Raw genomic sequence first — 25,340 nt, forward strand, 5'->3', positions numbered from 1 at the left:
GATTTGTATCACTTGTGTTTGATCTTAATTTTGAAAACAACTTTGAATTTGGGAGAGGATCAGTTTACAAGTAATTTAAAAAAACAACTTTCAAGTATGAATTTGCATACCATTCAATAAGACAGACCAAATTGACTTTTTAAAGGACTAAATCATTGCAGTGGGAAAACACCAGTGTAAAGAGTCTATTATGAAACAGATGCAACAGAATAATATTTTCAGTCTATTAGAGCTTTAGATACCCTCCCAACCCTTCTCTGACAGCAAAGTTAAAAACCACTAGTTATAGGAAATAAATGTGACTAAATGGCCCACAGTGACCCTGCTCTTCCTGAATCAGTAAAGAGATCATATCCTCCGGATGAGTCAGTCTCAAGCATCCAGATTCTTTACACATAGTTATTTGGGTACAATGCTAGAATACATATATATTTTCATCTAGTTTATTCCACAAGAGGAACAATAGAAAAATAAAGACAATTTCTATAGCATTGGGGATATCTGTAAAATACCAAGGACTGACTCCATCTTCTCTAAGTGACCCAGCAGAGAATAAGGAGCATTTTCCACAGTGTAAACATGCAGATAGAATATGATGTCTGGAATACTACTGAGCAGAAAAGGACCTGGGAACTCTTCGTGTGATGCTGCAGCCAAAAGGGCTAACACAATCCTTAAATGCATAAATAGGGGATCCAGGCAAAATGTCAATGGAGCGTGAAGAGTGACTTTTGATGCTGCAAAATAACCTTCATAAATTGCTTCATATTTTTACAGAACCCTGTAGAAGTCCTACAGAGCACCTACAGTTATGGCTTAGGAGTTGCCAGTGTACTGCAGAACACTGTGGCCAAAAGGAAAATTATCCTAATGGAAGATCAGATTGCTTTGAGATTCACCAGACAGAAAGGGGCAGGAAAAGGAGTCAAGATGGCAGCAAAATAGGTCTGAAAGAAGCAGTTCAGTGGCAGAAGTAGAGGTCAGGGGGAGAGAAGTGAGCTTTTTGTTTCTGTTTTATATCATTAAAACTCCCCTGTGGTATTGCAGTCTCGTACTATAAAACAATTGAGGGCTTCTGAAGACAATATAAGTACATAATACCGTGAAATAGACTGATAACATTTCTGCTAGTCTATGACTTATTTGTCTCCATCCCAATAGCATTCTTACATACATTTGATTTGTCCATTATCACATACTCTGGTCTTTTAATTTCAGTTTGTATGACCAGACTGAGCCAAAAGAGAGAAAAATCAAAGAATACTGCAAAATTACTGGATTTTTTTCCTTCCTCCTCCTTCTCTAGGACCATCCATTGCCAACAGATGAATGCCCCTTTTATCAGTTTCAAAATTGACTTCAGTGGTACTAGTGCACAGCAGAAAAACTCTGAACCAAGTTACTTGCCTTATGGGTCTTTGAAATGGTGTTAAATGCTGCAACTGCCTGACACGCATATAGGTTTTACTGAAAAAGAATGAGATCAAGAGAGCATGTGCACAGGCACCAAATCCCTGTTCTCCTAGTACACCTAGAAGGTATGCTTAATTAGAACGAGGTCTTCTCTGAAACAAAGAATTTGTGGGGAAGATCCAAAGCTGCTGTAAATCAGCATAGCCCCACTGAAATCAACAAAGTTCCACTGAGTTACACTAGCTGAGGATCTGACCCAGAAAGCCCAAGCTGCCTTAGAGATGCAGTATGGTACTATATGGCTAACTGTACTGGAGACAGATGCAGATGTATTTTATTTGCCCAGGACACCCAGAGGAGTTGCTAGGAAATCAAGTATTACAGGCTAGCTTGCAGCTCAATAAGCATTACTGTTAGCCTTTCCAAGAAATGCTTTGAAAAACATTTCAGTAGACTGCTTGAAGACACTCACTATCTCTCTTGTTTCATGTTATAGTTAAACATTAAATTGTTTTGATCTCGCTTTCATAGAGTTACAAACAGCAGACATTTAGACCAAATACTAAAACAGCAAGTATTTGGGACCTCTACCTTTAATATTAAACATCTGTTCAATTTTGATTTTGCTTCTAATTTAATTACTGTACTTACATAAACTTAGAGAAGCATGGAGTATGTATAGATGAATAAGGAGGACTCGATGGCTCAAGAGACTGGTAATAGAACATGGCGCTTTTCACCCAAGGCCCCTGGTGAATATCTCACCCATGCTAGTACCTGAAGGTCATTAACATGCGATTGCTGATTGGAGGCACAGTTGAAATGAGTTCACAATCTAATCTTGTTCCAGTTTTTAGTGGACATATATTAAAATCACACACACAAAAAATCACAGCTGGTACTACGTGATCTCTCAACAGACTACACAAAGACTATTAGGAGACTGAGAACTATTTTCTTGTGCCAGAGTTCAGGTCAAGTCACATTTCTACTATGGTACAAGAAAATACTAAAAACTACATGATCTGCCCCTACTCATTTAGCTTTCACTCTTTGCCCAACTCTATTCAGTGTTCAGCTGTACAATCTGCTAGTGTTACTAAAATACATGTTTGCAAGAGGAACAGCAGCAAATAAGGGATGTACCTCACTGATAAATATAATGAACACTGTACTACTGGATTCTGCTGTAATCCACCTCCCAGTCACATCATCAATACAGGCACTTAATGATAAAATGAACCAAAAATAACAATTCTAAAATATAAGGTGATGAAAGGTATGGTATAAGGGGCAGCATGGGAATTTCATTTTGTCCCACATACCTCGTATTTTAAGCAGTACTAGTGTGGTTAATTTATCTCTAGCATAGTTTACATGTGAATTGGCTCATAATTTTCAATACCTAATTACAACACCATTGTATATAAGGCTATTTTGGATTCCTCCACAAAACTGAATTGGCCAAAGCCACCTTTTTCTCTTCAGTTAAGACTTCTGAGATGCATAGTACTCATTCCACTGAGCAGAAATTACTCTAGCTCTTCTTCCCCTGGATTATTTAAATCATCAAGAAACCCAGATGCACTGGATTAGCAGTAGGCAGTTATCAGTCACTTGTGGACTTGCACAGATCACTCAATTTTCACGTTAAAGCTATTCAGATTTAAAAGGCCAGCCATTGCCAAGCCATCAGTAATTCATTGCACTCTAATGGCTGGCCACTGCCTGCTTGCAACATCTTAAAAGTGTATATATTGTCATGATGCAGTATGCAGACCTGAAAAATAGACTTAGAAAGGCATTTTCAAACAGCATGTGGCTATTTACACAGAGATTTTTTTCCCCCTTTGGTTAGTGAGCAAGAACACATCTATCCAGAGCTTGGTGGCAATACTTATGTATATATGTTAGGAATAATCCTTATCACATGCCTCTGACTACTTCTCCTGTGCTCTACCCACTAATCCATTTAACAGGACTAGTAACATTCCAAACACTGTAATATTTTTAAAAAGGCAACTTGTTGAATGAAGTTGCCAGGGACACATTTTCTTCTTTTCCTTAAAATTATGCTTCTTTGAGGTTCAAAATGGGAAAATTTCAGTTCTGCACCAGTAACATGTTTAAGATCTAATATCATGTGACTTACCAGGGCTCAAAATGGGAACTCTATTCTGTTGGAAAGGGGAGATTTCCAGCTGCCCAGCACATGCTCCTAGACCTGGAAACCCTTGAGAAACTAGAATTTAAAGAGAACAAGAGTAATTGTGGCACCTTAGAGACTAACCAATTTATTTCAGCATTAGCTTTCGTGAGCTACAGCTCACTTCTTCAGATGCACAGAATGGAACCTATTTAATTTAAAGCTATCTCATCCTTATCCTCCCATTGCTGGAGCCCCATTGCCATTTTCCCTCCCAAGCAAGCATCAGAGGATCTAGATATAGGACCTAGATTTATGCTGATGTAAGAGGGATGGGGAAGATCAGAGTGGAGCAGGGAAGAGTAGGTACAGCTGGTGAGAACTGTAGAGGGGTGAGGGTAACAAGGAAGGGAAAATTGAGTCATGGAGCAGAGAGGGAAGAGAAGAAGGAAGAAGGACAGATGGTACAATGGGTGTGGTGAGAGCCATGGGTAGCAGATCAACAAGGTTACAAAGAAAGGCAGAGTTTGAAAAATGCTTTGAGGGTACATTTGCAGTGGGTTGCCTTGCTAGGCAGCTAGAGTGCATTTCCCCACTCTACTAGGGAGGGAAAAAAGATGGTCAGGCTTGAAAGGCAGTCAAAGGCATATGATAAAGACTATTTATAACACATACAAATAGGTATTGCCAATAAGCTCAGGACAATGTGTTCTTGCTAAGGAGAAAATCTGTGTAAAGACCCACCCACATGTTGTTTGAAAATATATTTCTAAGTCTATTTTTCAGGGCTGTATTCTGCAGCATGATGAAATACACTTTAAAAATGTTACAAAAAAGCAATGGCCAGCCCCCAATGAGTTACCAATGGCTTGGCAACTGCTGACTGTCTGGGTGATCCCAAAGTGTTGCTGGTGAGAATGGTGACAATAAAATATGTTTTAAAGTCAGACAACTATGGAAAAGACCCTTATTGAGAGGTGCTAGAGCAGCAGAACTCCCAAATGGGAGAGGGAGTGTAGAAATGGGAGCAATACTGGGTGATTCTTGCCCAACCTCTGAAAACTGAATACCATCATTGTATGAATCTTCATGGAAAGAAAAGACCGAAGATAAACAATATTTCTCACAAGACAGTACCCTAGTGAATATTAATATATTAGAAAGTTAATCTTGCCTCATAGAGTTCTGTTTGTAACGAGGAAAGTGCCAAACAGAACCAAAATGAGAAAGCAAAGACAGGTAGATATGAATCTTCAGATTACCTTCAGCAAGCCACACTGGCTCACCATACATATTTCACTCCATATAGTCCTTATATAAGTGTTTCATAGCTAGTACACATGAATGTTGTATTGCACAGCAGCACTGGAGGGAAAAGAAAAACAATCATAGCATTCACCGTGTCAAACAGACTATATGGCTTGACTTTTTTTTTTTTAACTCCTTTGTTTTCCAGATGGAATGAAGACAATGTGAAAGATGCCATACTTAATTTTTTGTTTGTGGTACAACAGCCAGCACTGCATCTCCTCTACTGCATATCACAAAAATGCAAAGAAACCATTTTGTTAGTAGTATACCACCACCTTGTGGAGATAATGCAGTACTGCTACTCTCTTTCTCATTGTCCCTTAGTTCTCATGAGAAAAAAAGAAACAGGAACTTACTATAACTGAGGTTTTTCGAGATGTGAGGCAGATGTGTATTCCAAGTAGGTGTGTGTGTGCCCTGCGTGCTAGAGCCGGAGACTTTTCCTAGCACTACCACCAGTAGAGGGGCAGCACTCGAGCCTTGTGCTTGTAGCCCCTCTCCTGGCTATATGAGGCAGTGCCACGCCTTCATACCAGATGTCCAGAGAAGACTCTGACACAAAGGGGATGGAAGGTGGGTTGGGAATACATGTCTGCATCACATCTCGAAGAACCACAGTTATAGTAAGTAACCATTTCTTCTTCTCCACGTAAATGTAGACATGTATTCCAAGCAGGTGACTAATGAGCAGTATCCCCACCTGAAAGCAGGGGTCAGAGTCTACCTGAGTAAGGATTGCAAGACTGCTCTTCCGATGTTAGTGTCCACTGTGGAAGAAGCAGTGGTCACGTAATGGTCTGTAAATGTATGTACGAATAACCATGTGGCTGCCCTACAAATGTCCAATATGGAAATATGATTGAGGAATGCCAATGATGTTGCCTGTGCTCTTGTTGAATATGCCCGTATCTGCTGAGGAGGCATAACCAATGCTATCTCATATGTAGTCTTGATGCAAGACATTATCCATCTAGGGATGGTCTGCGCAGAGACCGCTTGACCCTTCATGCAGTTCACATATGATACAAACAGGCGAGGCGAAGCACAAAATTGTTCAGTCCTGTTCAGATAGAAGGCTAGACAGCATCTAAATGTGTAGCGCAGGGGTCCTCAAACTTCATGTGACCCCCTTCTGACAACAGAAATTACTACACAACCCCAGGAGGGGGGACCGGAGCCTGAGCCCTATTGCCCTTGACGGGAGGGCCAAAGCCCAAGCCCCACAGCTATGGGCGTAGGGGTAGGGAGGAGGCAAAACTGAAGTCCAAGACCTCCAGTCCCTGACAGGGGGCCTGTAACCTGAGCCCTGCCACCAAGGGCTGAAGCTCTTGGGCTGAAGCTTCAGCCCTGGGCAGTGGGGCTCAGGCTTTGGCTGGCTCTGGGCCCCAGCCAGTGTAAGCCAGCCCTGGTGACCCCATTAAAACAGGGTTGCGACCCACTTTGGGGTCCCAACCCAGTTTGAGAACCACCGGTCTAGCATATGGAGCATGGGGTTACCTGGTACCAAGTCAAATGCTTTATAGAAGTCTAAATATATCCCATCAACACTGTTACATTAAACCAACCAAATCTGTACTCTCCTACACTCTTCTCTTCTGTTCCTTTAGTATGTAAATTACACCACATTTGACTTTCATATACTCAGGCTCATGGAGCCACATTCAGAAATAAGGTATAAGGGGATGTAAAGTGAGAATCTGAGTCTCGGTTGGTATAACTAAGACACACTAAAGGGGTTGAAACAAAGTGTGAATTGCATCATCTTAGATCACTGCCTGTATGTGCAAATACACATAACAGTCCTCTAACAAAATATAGCAGATATTAAAATGATGCTACTCTTGAGCCAATGTACATTCACAGAACTAAGGGATATCAAAGCCCTATAAAGTAATTTTGCCCTCCCCATATATTGGAATTTTTGCATGCCTGTCTCTGGAAAAAATTATAATCTGAAATTTGGCAAAAAGCAAATTTTCAGGGATGTGAAACCATGCAAAATGTATTATATTTCATTGTCTCTTCTGCAATCAAAAGCTCTCATCTGGGATTCCCATGTCTTTGGTTGTTATCCTTTGCCCTACATCTCTTTTGTCCACTGCACTTCTACTTCCACCTCTCATAAATTCACACTTAAATAAGAAAAAATATACAGTAGTGTCCTGGGTTTCATGTGAAATGTGATTATCTGGCCACGAAAAAAGCCACATAATTTATCGCCTGTCCTTTCTCCCCAAATGTGGTGGCTGATTTGAGATTAACCCAAGCCCATCCATTCCACAACACCCTATGCCAGGTAGCCGGAGGCTCTCATCTTGCAAAGAACTCCATAGGGGCAGATTCTTGTGCCTGGGCAGAGCTCTCTGCATCATCGGGGTCTACGTCCTGTGATGAGAACTTGAAAAGTGCAGCTTGAAAAAAATACCAAACCTGTCCACCTCCCAATGCAATTAACCAACTAAAACTAAAAAGGGAGCTGAAGAGGTATTGAAGAATCTGGAAAATATTAATGAAGTTATATGCAAAGTGGGGTAAAATAGGCTCCTTGAGGTAGGGGCTTTTTAAATATTTAGGTATTGTACAGCACAGAGCACATCAAAACTAGACACTTAGCCTCTCTCTCACATCTATCTGTGGAGGTCTAGCTATCAGCTCAAAGTCAGCGTGGCTAAAACAATGCCCTTAATCTCTCCATGCCCCTACGGGCTCCCCACATAACCTCCTCTTTACATCACTGTGGACAACACCACCATCCTAGCCAGGGCCGGATTAACTTTTTGTGGGCCCGGCACCAAACATATTTGTGGGCCCCCCCAGGGGATGACTGTAAAAGACAGGAGATCAATACAGAAATTGTCTTTGTCATAACCTATTCCCAGATTTGGACCTTAGCGTCCAAAATATGGGGGTTAGCATGAAAACCTCCAAGCTTAGTTACCAGCTTGGACCTGGTAAAGCTGCCACCACCCAAAAAATTAGAGTGTTTTGGGGCACTCTGGTCCCCCCAAAACCTTCCCTGGGGACCCCAAGACCCAAATTCCTTGAGCCTCACAACAAAGGGGAATAAACCATTTCCCTTCCCTTCTCCCTTCCAGGTGTTCCCTCCCTGGGTTCCTGGAGAGATACACAGAAGCAAGCTCCGTGAATCTAAACAGAGGGATGCCACCCTCCCTGTTCCCAGTCCTGGAAACACAAGTACTTCCCTCTTCACCCACAGGGAATGCAAAGTCAGGCTAGTAAATCTAACACACACAGATTTCCCCCTGACTTCTTCCTCCCACCAATTCCCTGGTGAGCTGCAGACTCAATTCCCTGGAGTTCCTCACTAAAGAAAAACTCCAACAGGTCTTAAAAGAAAGCTTTATATAAAAAGAAAGAAAAAATACATAAAAATGGTCTCTCTGTATTAAGGTGACAAATACAGGGTCAATTGCTTAAAAGAAATATGAATAAACAGCCTTATTCAAAAAGAATACAATTCAAAACATTTCAGCAACTACACACATGTAAATACAAAAGAAAAAAAACAATAACCCCTATTGTTTTATGATCTTTGTACTCACAACTTGGAAACAGAAGATTAGAAAGCAGGAAATAGAAAAATCCTTCCCATAGCCGAGAGGGACAGATACAAGACAAAGAACTCAGACACAAACTTCCCTCCACCCAGATTTGAAAAAGTCTGGTTTCCTGATTGGTCCTCTGGTCAGGTGTTTCAGGTTACTCCTTTCCAGGTGTAAGAGACATTAACCCTTAGCTATCTGTTTATGACAGTCTTGGACACAGCACATAGCTGCACAGGTTTTATTAACAATAGACTGGTGTGAGGGGTGCAGGAGCTTCCATTTGGTGCTCAGGGTGGGGATGGGGATGTGTGGGAGTGCAGGAGTCAGGACATGGGGCTGGGTGTGAGGGAGGGGGTGCAGGGGGCTGGGGTGTGTGGGGGGATGCAGGAGTCAGGGCAGGGGGCTGGGTGTGTGGGCTCAGGTTGTGAGATACTCATCGCAGGAGACTGGAGGCATAGGTGCTGACTTTTGGTTTTGGCAGTGGGTGCCCTCCCTAGGCCCCACCCCCACTCTGCTCCTCCCCCCCTGCCCATCACTCGCTCCTCTCCGCCCCCTTCTCCGAGCACCTCTGCCAGTTTGGGGGGAGGCTATTTTCAGCATATTTATACACATTAAGAGAAAAAAAGGTGGGTGAGGTAATATATTTTATTGGACAGCTTCTGTTGGTGAGAGAGAAGAACTCTGAAAGCTCCAAAGCTTGTCTCTCTCTCTCACCAACAAAAGTTGCTCCAATAAAAGATATTACCTCACCCACCTTGTCACTCTAATTTCCTGGGAACAAGAGGGCTACAACAACACAGCATACAAAAATGCAAGATTCACATGAGCAGCAGCAGAGTGACCATCACATCAGGACACTCTTTTCAGGATTCGTCTTATCATAATGTCATCATCACACCAAGGAAGTACCACTACCAGTACAATGAGATAAATATAGCCACGTGTGCATGCCAGAAATTCACAGTACAAGCACACTGGGATCCACACAGCAGGATAGTAGTGTTAGTTTAGCTCTCCGTTTAGTGCGGATACACTCAGAGACTAAATCCAAAGGTTCAGCTAAACACAAGGGCACCCGCAAATAGCTGTACTAACAGCAGGATCTATACTGGCAGAGTAGGAGGAGTTGCATGTCAGGGCATTAATTCCCAATCCCAGTGCAAGGCAATATGGGATCCAGGCACCAGGTCTTTAGTATCAGAATTTGTACTTTCAGGAGAGTGGGATGGAATTATAGAAGTTACAGGGGGAAAAGCCCTCTGTGATCATCGGCTCAGTCCATCTCCCTGCCAATGCAGGGCTGATCCTTACTGCATGTTTTGTCCAGTCTTCTTTTAAAAGTCCCAAGCCTTAGAGTTTCTAACTGTGACACTCTATACCAAGGATTCTCAGACTGGGGGTTGGGACCCCTCAGCGGGTCGTGAGGTTATTACTTGGGAGGTCAGAAGCTCTCAACCTCCACCCCAAACCCTGCTTTGCCTCCAGCATTTATAATGGTGTTAAATATATAAAAAGTGTTTTTAATTTATAAGGGGGAGTCGCACTCAGAGGCTTGCTATGTGAAAGGGGTCACCAGTACAAAAGTTTGAGAGCCACTGCTCTTTACCTCAGGGGAGTGGCATGCTGTGCACTGTAAAAATGTATGGAGATATACCTATCTCATAGAACTGGAAAGGACCTTGAAAGGTCATTGAGTCCAGCCCCCTGCCTTCACTAGCAGGACCAAGTACTGATTTTGCCCCAGCCCCCTAAGTGACCCCCTCAAGGACTGAACTCACAACCCTAGGTTTAGCAGGCCAATGCTCAAACCACTGAGCCATCCCTCTCCCCTATTCATCATTTGTAAGCCCCATATTCATCATTTGTATATATTTTTTATATTTCATATAAAGCATGCCATGGAAGGTATCATGGAAAAGGTTATGATTTGCTGAAACCCACTGTTCTGTCAAAATATGTATATCATTAAAATGTATAAAGCTATGAAATTGTGCTGGATGGTATTAATGAAATATGCTGCAAATTTGGGAGAAGCCCAGAAGGCAACTCCCCAGAAATAACAAGGCACTTGATCAAATGGCTGGGTGGATGTTAAACAGCCATCACCAACCATTGTGCAGCAAGTGAATGACAATCAGCAATTCAGTGACCATCACCAGAGAATCACTCAACCCTGGGACTCAGCAATGCCTTCCCCCCAACATGATCACTAGCCCTTCCCTTAGGAGACAATTCCATCCATACCCCAAGGCAGAGCTTGCACTACTGGGATGGTTTCCCCTGACAACCTCAGTTTCCCTCTTCTACCTCCCCCATCCCCCCTTTCCCCTTGCCCAACATGGTGCCTAGACTTGTGTTTGCCAGAGCACATGGACTAAACTCATACAACAGGAGATAGTTCCAGCCTTCCTTTGGGAGACAATTCCATCCACAGCCCAAGGGAGAGATTGCACTGCTAGGAAGGTCCCCTGATATCCTTAGTTTCCCTCTCCTCCCCCGCCCCCATCCCTTCCCCACTGCCTCTTCCCTTCCACCCCTGATCCCCCTAAGAGGCAATCACCTAGATGCCAGGGAGGGGGACCAAGCACACTACATGGGCATGGCCACTATCTCTGAAAGGCAGGCATCTCTGCCTGGGCAGTGAGGGCAAGCAGGGGGGCACCGCACCCTGCAGGAGACCAGGAGATACCTCGTCCTCCAGGCCTGTCCTGGTCAAGCTGCCCAGTAGGGGCTGGTACTCAGTCTCTCTGTGTTGCAGGGGTGCAGGGGATGCTTTTGGAGATGCCTCTTGCTGAGCACCCTGCCAGATGCAGAGAACTGGGTCATATTAGACTTGGACTGTAAGCTCTTAGGGGCAGGAAATGTGTTTTTGTACAGCACCTTGCACAAAGGGGACCTGGTCCATGGCTAGGGCTCCTAGGTGCCACGATGTTGACAATGACTATGATAGTTGAAAGGATGTGTGTGGTGGGGGGGTGACAGGCATGGGGGAAGAAGAATATTTGGGCCAATGCTATCATAGGAAGAGAATAATTTTCAGGCACACAATGACCTAACAGAATGGCTCCAGGGAGGGTGGCATAGCACACAAACACCTCGTTCCTCCCCCCCCATACAAGCACTGCTAAATATGCCATTTGGTGGTACATTGCCTGAATACCAGTAGCTCACTGTTGGCTGAGCCACAGAGATTTATGATCTTCCCATTCAGGCAAGAGGATTCCAGACAGTACTATGTGATCTAAACTTAATCATTCCAAACAATAATGGGGAATAGTAGAGGAGGTCCAGGTTTAAGGCTGCTCCATATTTTGGGTCTGACTCTGTTAGGTACATAACACCTGGTGGGTACTGCTGAGTGCCCTCGGATCCAATATATCCAGTGTAAGTCAAAGGCACTCAGCAGTTTTTAAGATCAGGCCTCCGAAAGGCTACAGTCAATGTAGACTGTTAACAGGAATCCTGCTGCTTGCTGGATTTATTTTGATGGCACACAATACCTATTTTAGGAACTTCTAGTACACCGCTCCCATCAGTTGCTAGGGGTAGTGTAGTAGAAATTGTAACAAAAAAAAAGGTAACACATTAAGGCCAAAATTTTCAAATGTTGCCAAAAGTTTTGGGTGTCACACTTGACAAACCTACTGTCTGATTTTCAGATGTACAGAGCTACCCATTGCTGCAATTGAAGTAAATGGGAGCCATGGATTCTCAGTATCTCTGAAAATCAGTCCCTAATAGGAGTTAGGCACTTATGCACTTTTAACAAATTGCACTAGGTGCCTATCCACATCTCTAGGCAACTAAATCTAGCCCTAAATCAGTAGCACCAATTCAGATACTTCTTGGGGGGAGGGGCAGGAGGGAAGCAAATTCCAGCAATCTTCCCTCCCGCTCCAGCAGAAACCCTGGTTCCAGTCCTGCTTGTGTCCCTTCACACCCCTATCCAGAAAGAACCCCAGCTATCCCTCAGTGAGAGAGTCTCCCATCTCTCTTACCAACATAGCACCTGAGCCAGTGCCACCAGGAATCAAGTTCTTGATAGACTCCCCTGCGTTCCGCCAATTTAAAGGGATAGCCTCCTCCTGCACTAGGTTTGCCATTTGCCCTGGCCATCCCTCTATCTGGATGGATGGATGAGGCGGGGCAGGGCCAGATTTTAGTGGTGTTGCAACCTCATGCAACAGGTTGTAACACCATTCACTAAAATATGTCCAGCCACTTCTCCATTTCTATGGAGTGGTGGCTGGGTCAAATTTCAGTGGTGTTGTGCCCACACAGCTGGAGTGATGGTCCAGACCACTCTGGCAGCGGCTACACTGATTTAACACAGGACCACTGCTTGAAAGTGGTTGAGCCATATCTTGCCCTGCTCCCTCCCCACACAGCTCTACAACCCATGGAACTTTAAGCAAGTACAAAAACCTGGAGAAGGGGTGAGGGTGTGTTCACTCCCCACCCTCAAATGGTGCCACTGGCCTAAGTGTATTAGGCTGGGCACCTAGATATTGAGATACCCAAAATAATGGTCATTATTTGCCTAAATTCAGCCTTAAAGGACAATGAGAGAGTAACACCTTCTCCGGTGACTGAAGCAATGACAGCTGTCACCTTTGTCCTTAGGGGAGAACTGGAAGCAAGCATGTAAGTTGATTGCTGCTTGCAGGACCATGGCAATAGCAGTCAAACACTGTTTCGTCCGGTAACTACTAAAAAGCCCCAAGTACATGGCTATTCAAGCAGTACTAGTAATTTAGCAGGGCACAGATGAAGCAGAAATTTGTTAACATAATTGTTTTTTCCTTTGGGGATTAAAAAGCATGTGTGGATGTAGCTCAGGGACTGGCAACCTTTGGCACGCGGCTCACCAGGGTAAGCATACTGGCGGGCCGGGCCGGTTTGTTTACCTGCCGTGTCTGCAGGTTCAGTCAATCGCAGCTCCCACTGGCTGCGGTTCGCCGCTCCTGGCCAATGGGGGCAGCAGGAAGCGGCGCGGGCTGAGGGATGTGCTGGCCACTGCTTCCCGCAGCCCCCATTGGCCAGGAGCGGCGAACCGCGGCCAGTGGGAGCCACGATCTACCGAACCTGCGGACACAGCAAGTAAACAAACTGGCCCGGCCCCCCAGGATGCTTACCCTGGTGAGCCGCATGCCAAAGGTTGCCAATCTCTGATGTAGCTACTGCCAGCTTCTGATTCAAAAGTGACAGGTGAGTTTCTCAGAGTGGACATTTTTTCCCCAATAAGTTAATGTCAGAATAAATTCATTCAGAAAACATTGAACAAGAGTCATTAACATTCACTCTAAGCAAATGAATAGCTTTGATAACATCCAAACTCATTTGATTATTTTCTTCACTCCAAACACTGTTCATCATACTGAACTTTGGTTTCACTAGACCAGCAGTTGGCAACCTTTCAGAAGCGGTGTGCCAAGTCTTCATTTATTCACTCTAATTTAAGGTTTTGTGTGCCAGTCATACATTTTAATATTTTTAGAAAGTCTCTTTCTGTAAGTCTATAATATATAATTAAACTATCGTTGTATGTAAAGTAAATAAGGTTTTTAAAATGTTTAAGAAGCTTCATTTAAAATTAAATTAAAATGCAGAGCCCCCCGGACCGGTGGCCAGGACCCGGGCGGTGTGAGTGCCACTGAAAATCAGCTTGCGTGCCGCCTTTGGCAGGTGTGCTATAGGTTGCCTATCCCTGTATTAGACTGTGTATTCCCGGTAAACACACAGCACATTTAACTCATGAGAGCAAAATATTCTGAAGGGACATTTTGTAGTTGTAAGAATCCCAAACATTCTGATGACTGAAGTGAAAAACTGGAACATTTCAGGTACCTGAAAAGAAGTTCCTGGGACACTGGGATATCATATAAGAAAACAGGATTATCTCAGTTTAACTGGGACATATGTTTTCTTTAGCAACTAAGATGTGTATATGGCTGAAACTACACTCCCTTTAGTGTGCTATAGTTTACACAAGCACTATTGGGTTGAAAGGCAATGTGGTCTTGTAGTCTGAGTTTTTCCCTACGCTGATTCCTAATTTCCTCCAATTTGCTTCACTTCCATCCTCCTCTTCCGCATCCCATCTGCTCAAATAACCAATGAATTAGTTAATACTTACATTAAAGTGTCCTCAGAGGGTTGAGGGTTAAAACCTCAAAGAGTTTAATGGCGGTGGGGCAGGGGAATGCAGCCCTCCAAGGACTGCTGTTTCAGGCTGTCTACAGACTTAGGAAGACAATACTGCACTTGTTACATTCAGTAAAAATCTGATTCAGTCCAGAACCACTTGACTTACTAACTGGTTAGCTGAGTATAAGCTGATGGGTACACAAGACTTCACAGAAAGCATTTCAAAGCTATTCATATTGAACTGACACAATTCCAAAGGCCCATCAGGGAGGCCATTTTTTTATCGACTGATAGCAGAGCTCTGCACGTTTCTGACAGCACTCAATGGCTGTATGAATCAAAGAGTCTGAAACCCATGGGGAAGCCAATACAGCAGTTCTAGTGACTAGAGCAATTCAGTACAAACAGGGTTGCTTTTACTTACAATTATAATTAGGACCAATTCTACAAATGTTGCTCTAGCTGAGCCAAAGCTAATTATAGGAAAGCAAGGGGTTCCCTACCTTCTGGGCTACGGCTTCCTGCGAACTGAGGAGAGTGCTGCATTCCCCATCATGGTATTCTTCTTTACATTCACGGCAAAACACGAACTGGAAAAAAACAACCCACAAGTCATAAAAACAAGTTAGGGATAAAACCAGCAGATTTCAGTCACAGAAATAATCAAATAAAAATAAATTTGATTAATCAAATGAGCTTTTGCTGTGTGGTACAGATGAAATCATTGGATACTGATGGGTTATTTTTCTTTCACAGTGCAAATCTGTTTATATAAAAAGGGGACAAGCTGAGTTGAGTTTTTTTATAGTGTTTACTATTGGAAGTAGTCTATATGCAAAGTACTGAGTCAAACACATTCCCTTATGGAAAACTATTATAGTATTTAGTAAAAGATAACTTTCTACAGGTCACATGAACCACTGCACAAAACATAATATTATATCCTTTCACAGATTTCTATAGAATGGTTTAAAAAAATAAAAAAAACAAACAAAAAACCACAACACTATAGAAAGACAATGATTCTCTATTCAGTTTTGTAGGCTGTTAGGGGAATTGCTATCGAATTTTATTAAATGTTTTAGAATTGCATTTGTTTCATCCCTGTTAAATTCCATAGATCTTTTCAGAAGAGTTCAGCAAACAGAATGTCCTTTACAGACTAGTAAAACATTCATCTGTAGCGTTGCTTGAGCTGTAACTGCTATCTAAAATGGCTCATATGCAACAAGCTTGTTCCAAAATGAAGATATCTGTCTTGACATGTGTCAAAATCTTTGACCCATCAATTCCACATTAATTTCTGTGTCCTTGTGGATAAGAGGAAAAGTCAATAATGTAAAATGGGTCTCTCATGCTGTGCCAAAACCATGCTGTCTTGACCCATCTTCAGACTCTGAAGGACCTGTCAGCAGTTAGCTATTCTGACTGGCATTATAAGCAAGACTGATAAAGCAGCCTTGATTTTTAGATACAGAGCTGCATTCAGATGTAATGAATAAGGATATCAGGGGAACCTGACACTGGGACATTTATCTGCCACAAATTCCATCTCCGCAATTCCATTTTGAACTCTTTTGAGCTTCTGTTGTCAATTTTATAAGTACTATAGAAAATCACATTTTATTATCATGCTGAAGAAACTACAGTTTTATGCAATGAAGCATTGTGAAAGAAAACAAAGCCAACAGGACTGATTCTATTCTTCAGAAATAACATGGGAGTCATCATGGAGCTCTGGGGAAAAGGAATGGATTGAAATGAAATGCATGTTTTTGTTTTGTCCAGATCAAACAAAGTTATGGTCCTTTCTTGTCTGTCAGTTTTCTTTGGCTATCATGTCTATTATCTGTAATTTCTTATTTTTCCTTTATTCACCACTTATATTAATACAGTTGTGCTTATTAGTAATCTGTTTAAGGATGGAAGCATCTTTGTCAGGCACACTGTATGAGAGATTGCAGTATTGTTATTAATAAATGTTTTGATTATGGTAGTACGCAAAGGCTCCAATCAGGACTGGGCCTCAATGTGCTGGGCATAAGAACATAAGAACAGCCATACTGGGTAGAATCAAAGGTCCATCTAGCGTAGTATCCAGTCTTCCAACAGTGGCCAATACCAGGTGCTCCTAGGGTGACCAGATATCCCAATTTTGTAGGGACAGTCCCAATATTTGGGGCTTTTTCTTATATAAGCTCCTATTACCCCCCACCCCGGTCTCTATTTTTCACACTTGCTGTCTGGTCACCCTAGGTGCCCCAGAGGGAATAAACAGAACAGATAATCCTCAAGTGATCCATCCCGTCACCCATTTCCAGCTTCTGGGAAATAGAGGCTAGGGACACCATCTCTGTCCATCCGGTCATACACAAATAGGCACTCTGGGGATGCTTAATTGTATTCCCCACTCTCTTTCTCCTTTTTACTTAACCTATTTCTGGCCTCTATATTTCTTCGCCCCTACACGTATGTCATAGAGTGTGGGGAAGTCAGGCCCCTGCACCCCCTTCCTGAGATTCATCGTGACTCTCAGCCAGCCAGTAAAACAGAAGGCTTATTAGATGACAAGAACAGAGTCCCAAGTGGAGTGTGTAGGTACAACCATAACCCCTCAATCAAGTCCTTCTGGGGGGTTCAAGGAGCTTAGTCCCCATCTTGGGGTTCCCTGTGTTGCACCACCCAGTCCAAAACTGAAAACAAAAACTCTTCCAGCAGCTCTCTCCCCCTCCCCCCCAGCTCCTCCTCTTCTTTGTTCAGTCTCCCAGGCAGAAGGTGTCACTTCTCCCAACCCCCCTCCTTCCTTCAAGGAAAGTCCCCCAGCCCCAATGTAACTCTCCTGCAACATTCCCAGGTCAAATCTGTCCCGCTTCCTGCTCTGTCACAACATATCTCTGTGAAAGGGTTTTGTGATTTATATTGCCAGACCCACTGCTTTGCCACCAAGGGCTGCAATTCCCTAGTCTCTCTCATCTCACTCTAATTCAATTTTGTGGAAGTTTCACAAATCTTAAAAAGATGGAAATTTTGCAAAAAATCCCCTTCCCCTCTTGCAATAATATTTGGCTTATCTCGTACTGCAGTTTACATAATACTGATATCTGGTAGAACAATGCTATTTGCAAAACTATGTTGTACTACAATTCTGTGTGGCCCCTTCCATGGTAATTTTATATGGCTGCAAGTAACTCCAAAAATGATCTCATCCCATTGCATTCTATAGTAATGAGTCTGTCTGATCTTTTGATGAGACTGGAAACTCTTTTCACAGCTTATTAGATAATGGATGAGATGTAAAATCAGTTATATCATGGAAGAACACCCTATTGGTTGGTTTATCAGAATAAATATGCCTTCCCTGATACAAATACATTAAGTACTCCCCTGCCACAGCATAGCATGAGCAATAAAAAAAATGCACATCAATTTAAACAAAAGAGTGGTTAATAAAATAGTTTCATTCATTTTAACTTTCAGATGTGAAAAAAAGATTTGGAAATGAAATATGGCAAAAAAGTACCTCCAGTTAACCTGAATTTTATGGCTTCATTAATAATAATAATAATGGGAGTTATTTTGCCTCAGAAAAGAAAAAAGAATGTAAGTTGTTTAATTAGGATTTAGCACTTTTGCATAAATTTTGTACTAAGAAGTGTTTAAAAATGATCATGTGACATAATTGATAATTGAAATCACACGTTTTCCCCTTTATTTCTTTAAATAAAAAGAGCATGACACTTTCATTTGATAATAAGTACGGGTCAAGAAGTTACTATTTCTTAGTATATTATTTATGTCTTAGAATTTGCTGTTGGCACACTCATGAAAGATACTAGTCTTGGAAAAAACAAAAACAAAAGAAAAATCTTAAAAGTCTCAAATCTATTCTTTAAGTTTCTTGCACAACATGAGGACTAAAGGTAACATTTTCAGAAGCAAGTGAGGGCTTTAGGCACACAAATCTAACTGAAAACCAATAAGAATTGGTGCGCCTAAATCTATTAGGTGCTTCCAGGAGCGGCGCCAGGGTTTCTGGAGCCCTAGGCAGAATTCGGGGGGCGGCATTTTGTGCGCTCCCTACGGGGCGTGCGGGAGCTTCCGTTTCTGCTCCCATAACACCGTCAAAGAAGGGCCCGCCGCCGAAATGCCGCAGGCGACAGCGACAATCATTGAGCTGCTCAATTGCCTGCCACTGTTTTCCGTAGCACGTTGGCAGAAGGTCCTTCTTTGGCGGCGCAACGGGAGTGGAACCGGAAGCTCCTGTGCGCCCCATGGGGAGCGCACAAAATGCCGGCCCCCAAACCTTGATGCCCTAGGCGACCGCTTGGAGTCGTCTAATGGAAGTGCCGGCCCTGGGTACTTCTGAAAATCGCCTCTTCAATCATAAAGAACTAGAAGGCTGCAGCTGAAAGAAATATACAGGAAGCTTCTCAAAATAATTGAAGATGGGCCTCAGCAAAAATCCTGGATCAAAACAACCTCAAATTTAAGAGGTATTAAAAATCTGAACCTCAACCCAGACACAATTTTCTACAAGGTTCTTATCTTAATTGTTCAAAACAAAAGTGCACACCTGCACACTCTGTCATGTTCAAAGCCCGAGTCTGAAATTTGCAGCTTGATCCCATCTCTAAAAGTAACGTGGGGGGGGGGAGATGCTGGGAGCAAATTTTGCTCTTAGTTATACTGCTGCAACTGGGTCCTGACAAGGTTGCCTAGGAGTGAGAGAGAACAGAACTTAGCCCAGTGTGTGAAAAAAAACTTTCAAACTCTTCAGGCAAATCTAATTAGAAAAGCTTAGCTCTTAAATACTAAGGTGATGGATACTTCAGAAATACAGTTTTGCCACTTCTCCATAATATTTTGAAGATCTACCATTTCCGGGACCAGGCACACAAAATTCTCATCTCTCTTCTTGACTACCTCCCTCTCCCTGGTCTCCATATTATCCCCTTCTTGTATTTACAAAACAGAATTGTTAAATTCATCTTTTTGCATGTCATTCTGACCACAGCACTCCCATTTTTGAATCCCTGTACTGGCTTCACATTCTCCAGTGCTTCAAGACTGAGATTTTTATCATCACCTTCAAATCCCCTTCCATTCTGGGCTTCTTACACTTACATCATTGTGCCTTCTTCTTCCAGGCTGTCTCTTACAAATGAAATACCTTCCCTGAATGAATTGGTAAGACCCATCATGCCCTTCAAATTTCTCCTTGAGATTTGCCTCTGTCGGGATGCCAGTAAGATATTAGACAATTAAAGATGGATTGGGGAAGTGGGAGGGGAGAACAGATGGGCTTAACTGGTTCTTTTATTAAAAATTATAAATGGTTAAAGGAAATGTGTACAAAAATTACATTTATTTGATTGCATCTCTCTTCCCCTCACCCTCATCCAAGCCTGATTGTGTCTCTGGAAAACAGTATAAAATAATAATATACAACTACTACTACAAATAATGTGTTTCCTACAAAACAGTTTTACTGTCAAAGATTTCTGCATGCATTGTCGGCTCTCTACTGTATGCTTGTATAATCAGAGACACACAGCTTATGGATATTCAAGGATATCAATGTAAACTGCTATATGAAGAGATAAAATCACCTCCCTACTCACTATTCCCGTTTGCATCCAATTCTGGTGTCCACAATTCAAGAAGGATGTTAATAAATTGGAGAAGATTTTAGAGATAAACCAAAAGAATGATTAAAGTGACAGAAAATGTATCTTATACTGGTAGAGTAAAAGACTGCAATCAGTTTAGTTTAACAAAGAATAGATTAAGGAGTAACTTAATCACAGTCTATAAATACCTACATGGGAAACAGAAATTTAATGATAAACAGCTTTTCAGTCTAACAAAGGCGTCACAAAATCCACCTTGTTGAAACTAGTTGCAGCAAGACAAATTCAGACTAGGAACAAGATGCACATTTTTAACAGGGAAGGTAATTCACCATTGGAACAATGTATCAAGGGTTGTTGTGGAGTCTCCATCACTGGAAATTGTTAAGTCAAGACTAGGTGTTTTTTCAAAAAGATATGCTCTAGTTCAAACCGGAAATAATTCAGGGAAGTCTACGGCCCATGTTACACAAGCGGACACAATAGATGATCACAATGATCCCTTCTGGCCTTATAGTCTATTTGAACACATCCAAAGATCACATTAGCCTGTTTTGCTAGAGCACCACACTGGGAGCTCCTGTGCAGTTGCTCATCCACTATGACCTTTAAATCTTTTTCAGATACACCGTTTTCCAGAATACGGTCCTCCATGCTGTAGACATGGCCTGCATTCTTTGTTCCTAGATGGAAAACTTTGCATTTGGCTGAATCGTTTGACTGGACACAGCTCACCAAGTGATTCAGATTGTTTATGACCTCATCACTATGACCTCATCACTATGTACCCCTTTCCTAATCTTTGTTAAACTGTACATTTTATCAGCGTGATTTTATATTTACTCCTATATCACTGATGAAATATTGTATAGCGTCAGTCCTAGTACTGCACCCTGTGGAACCCCACTAGAAACACTTCTTTTTATGATGTTTCTCCATTGACAACTACTTTAAGATCTGTCACTAAGCCAGTCCTTAATCCATTTAACGTGCATTTTATTGATATTGTCTAGTGTTAGTTTTGTAATCAGAAGGTCATGCAGTACTAAATCAAACTCCTTACAAAGGTCTAAAGTATATTATATCTATGCAGTTATCTTTATCAACCAAAGTTGTAAATATGTGAAAGAATGAAATCAGGGTTGTTTGACTGACCTATTTTCCATAAAACCACACTGACAGGCATGTTCATTGAAGGTATGCAAGTGTAAAACAGCAGAATTTGGCCACTCTAGGTTCCAGTTAAAATAAAAAAAAAATGTCCTAAAAGAAAAGACTTCTCTCTTTCTCCTGCTTCTGATCCTCTACTTTGCTCTTTTTCACCTCATCTCATTTGCAGGTATTCAGTGCCATCAATTTAGAACTAGCACTATAGATGGAAGACACCAAGACAAACTAAAGCTCCAAGATGAAGACCATGGTCAACAATTCTGCTTCTCGGGTACAATGGAACTTCCTGGGTAAAGCTCATCTGTGCAAGAGATGGAGCTTTCTTGGGGGCCAGTTCAAAACTGTGGAATGATCTTACACAAGAACTAAGGACTATCAAACATCACCACCTTCCACTCCAAATGCATAAACACTGAGTAGCACATACATTAAAAAAAAAAATCCTACCAAACAAAACAACAACACTACACTGCACACACAATTCACTGTTGGGAAAATGAGGAGAGAATGAACCACATGTCAAGTATTAGTTGTGTTGCTTAACACGTTCATGGAACACACTAAAATACTACAGTAATGAGGGCAATAGAAGAACCTATAGGGAACAGAATAGAAACTAACCAAGTATGGTCTAATACAAAGAGGACCAAAGAGAGTCTTTGTTGAATCCAAAAGCAATTGGCTATCCAGTACACATCAATCAAATACACCAAGAGTTAAGCGATAAATATAAGGCACTTATATGGACCCCCACCATTACAGTCTGACTGCCTCACAATCTATAATATATTTACCCTCACAACACCCCAGTGAACTAGAGAAGTGTCATCTCCATTTTATGGGTGGGGTTCCTGAGGCACAGAAAGACTCAGTGACTTTTACAAGATAACACAGGAAGTCTATGGTGGAGCATGGAATTGACAAGTCTCAGGCTAGTGCCCTAAGCACTGGACAATCCTTCCTCTTCAGCCCTTTAATATAATTGGTTATATAGTACATACACTTGAGTGTGTGTGTGTGTTTATACATACACCTATACCCAGATACAACACGGCCCGATATAACACAGATTCGGATACAATGCGGTAAAGCAGCGCTCTGGGGGATGGGGCTGCTTTACCGCGTTATATCCAGGAGCAGGGCTCGGGTGGAGATTTAAAGGGCCCGGGGCTCCCCACAGCGGCCAGAGCCTGGGGCTCTTTAAATCACCATTGGAGCCCTGTTGCTGCTACCCCAGGGCTCCGTCAGTGGGGCTCGGGTGGCGCTTGAAAGGGCTCGGAGCTCTGGCCTCTGCGGGGAGCCACGGGGCCTTTAAATCAGCATTAGAGCCCTGCTGCTGCTACTCCAATATAACGTGGTTTCACCTATAATGCGCTAAGATTTTTTGGCTCTGGAGAATTGCATTATATCGGGGTAGAGGTGTATATATTGTCTTTATACATTACAAAAATCCCTCCTGGACATAATGGTCTATGGACAGGCAAGATTCCTCTTTTTTTTTTTTTTTTAAACAGGATAATCACAAAAAAATAACACAAAGAAAATAAGCAAAAGTCTGTTGTGCTGTTTTTTGTTTTTGTGTTTTGCTACCTATAAAATGAATGCTTGGTCAAAAAAATAGAGTTTTGTCTTGAAAATGTATAAACATAAAATAAGACACCAAGTTTTAACACAAAGTGAGTTTTCATAGTCAAGCAATAAACTGTGGATTGAAGTAGGGATTTACAATGAAAAAACAGACAAGCCCTGAAGCAAATCAGAGCTGCCAGGCAACGTTGTTACATACAAAAACACTACACATGCTATACAGCATAACGTCCGTATAGTGCATTTCTGTTTAGTAAAATATAAGTACCAATTTTTTCTAGTGCATTGCAAAATGTATATTACAGTGCTGACTATAGAGAAACATTTACAGTGAAGCTATTCTGTTAAAAAAAAAATAAGGACCCCAACCCTCCTTCATTATAAAGGATTCCATTATACATTACTTATACTTCAGAAATGTGCAGGAGTTAGAGAGCAGTCTGATTGCTTAATTAAAGTTCAATCTACATAATTACGAGATAACCACCTCACAAGCCTGGAACTATGCACTTATTACATTGGCTTTGAGGGGAAATAAGTAACTGGGTGGGCACTTATTGAACACCCACTTGTGGCCAGGGATCACTTTGCAGGCACCTTGCCTGTTAGCCTCCTTCTGCAGAAATGCTCCAGTCTCTGTTGTGATTTCCAGCACCCCTGTCTGAGGCTGGTTTAATTGCAAATCAAGTTCACACAGTCCTCAGAGTCCTTAATCACAAAATTATCCAAACAATCTTCAGTGAGTCCCCACCATAAGGTCCATAATCATAATTCAATGTAGCTCTGGTTCTTCTGCCACATCCTATGGGCTTCCTCTGTCAATCTGCTGCACCCGAACCCACCACTCTCAGCTCTTTCTAGCTGAAGCTCTGTCCCTCGTTTTTTTCTCTTTCAGTGTCTCCCATGTTCTGAGGGAGAAGGTAAGTCTATACATTGCCCTCTTCCAGAGAGCTCTTCCAGACTGGCTGCAAGCGAAGGGAGCCTTGCACCACCCTACACTATAGAGCTCTTGATTGTGTGCCCTTAAAGGAACAGTGACCTGGGTTCTCTACCAACTCCTAATTCTCCTGGACCGCTTCCTCTCTTCTGCTACCTGGCCATTTTCTGGGCCTTTGTGCATTCTAACACCTGGAACGGGATCTTCCGGACCCCTTTATTATTAAAGGGCCAGTACACCCCATTACAGCCAATTATACCTTTAAAAAAATAGAATGTCACACTCCTTTGTTATGCTGCTTTTGTGAGCAACACTTTTGGAGCGTTAGATTGATTTTGCCTTTGACACCATGTTATACCATGCACCAAAGTGTCAGGTTTGCAACCATATGCCCCGTTTCGTGATATTTATGTTTACAGTGAGTAAACGCCTTCACACAATGCACAGACAATCTGTGAAACTTGTTGACATGGCACGTTGTCAAGGCCAAAAGTATCAGTGAGTTAAAAAAAAGAATTAGATAAGAATAAGATAAGTTCATGGAGGATAGGTCTGTCAATGGCACTGTTCACTGTGAGAGACAGAATGCAGGGCTAGATGGACCCAGTATGGACATTCTTATGAGTACATTCAAAAACTGGTTAGTTACAACCTGTAGTACCTACATTTACTGTAGTATTTGTGTCAATGCCCATTCTCAATATAGGGAACGCTGCAAATACCCTAATAAAGATGATCACATTAAAGTAATGATCCTTTTTAATGGGCCAGTTTTATCAGAGTTTAAAGTAATCACAAGAATACTAGTACTGGTAGAACAATGTAGGTCTTTTCCCTTAAAATACAGCATGCATACTTACTACTCATACATCAGCTAAAATCTAACTTTTGTGAAGAGTACGACAATCTGTCAAAACAGTGTCAAAAATATGGTAGCACTCTCTGTGCAGCTCCTGCAATCTGAGGGCAATTTGCCATCAATATTATAAGTGGCAATTTTCTATAAACATTAAAAGCTTTAAGTGTATGACAGCATCAAATGTCTTAGAGAGTTCTCTGTAATCCTATAAAATGTACAAGTGAAAGTCTCCCTCCTGAGTTATACACATTAAAATGTATGTATATTCCTCCCTAAGACCTAGATCTTGGCATTTATACCACAGTTCTCTACAGAGGGCAACGGAGAGCACTGAAGAGATTACGCCTGAGGCAGATAATCTCTTACAAAGCTTCTGCTTTTGCTTGGGGGACTGGTGCAATCTGCATCTGATGAGCTAGCCTCTGCTTGCTGATCTCTGTGTGTGGTCAAATCATGCCTCCCCATGGAGCTGGTGCCTACGGTGGTGGCAGAGTTGCATGGCTTGCCTTATGTGACTCAAATTAGTGTCAGGCTGCTGCTGGCATCCCTGGAGGGAAGAACTATTGTATAATGA

The 25,340-nt window shown here is 42.2% G+C and overlaps 1 protein-coding gene and 1 long non-coding RNA gene across 3 annotated transcripts in view; one reads left to right on the forward strand and one right to left on the reverse strand.

Moving 5' to 3' along the window:
* The window catches only part of LOC115648706, a 44,394-nt gene extending 22,931 nt beyond the window's left edge, over positions 1-21,463 (forward strand). The window contains exon 3 of the long non-coding RNA XR_003999648.1: positions 20,837-21,463. This is a non-coding gene — a long non-coding RNA (uncharacterized LOC115648706). The remainder of the gene's footprint in view (positions 1-20,836) is intronic.
* Positions 1-25,340, reverse strand: part of PRKN (parkin RBR E3 ubiquitin protein ligase) — a 1,222,813-nt gene that overhangs the window by 10,663 nt on the left and 1,186,810 nt on the right. For both annotated transcript variants that reach the window (XM_030556702.1, XM_030556701.1), the window contains one exon: positions 15,087-15,173. In XM_030556702.1, the coding sequence (XP_030412562.1) occupies positions 15,087-15,173 (87 nt within the window). The remainder of the gene's footprint in view (positions 1-15,086; positions 15,174-25,340) is intronic.

Source organism: Gopherus evgoodei, chromosome 3, assembly GCF_007399415.2.
Source record: "Gopherus evgoodei ecotype Sinaloan lineage chromosome 3, rGopEvg1_v1.p, whole genome shotgun sequence".
In the NCBI taxonomy this organism is placed as follows: domain Eukaryota; kingdom Metazoa; phylum Chordata; order Testudines; family Testudinidae; genus Gopherus; species Gopherus evgoodei.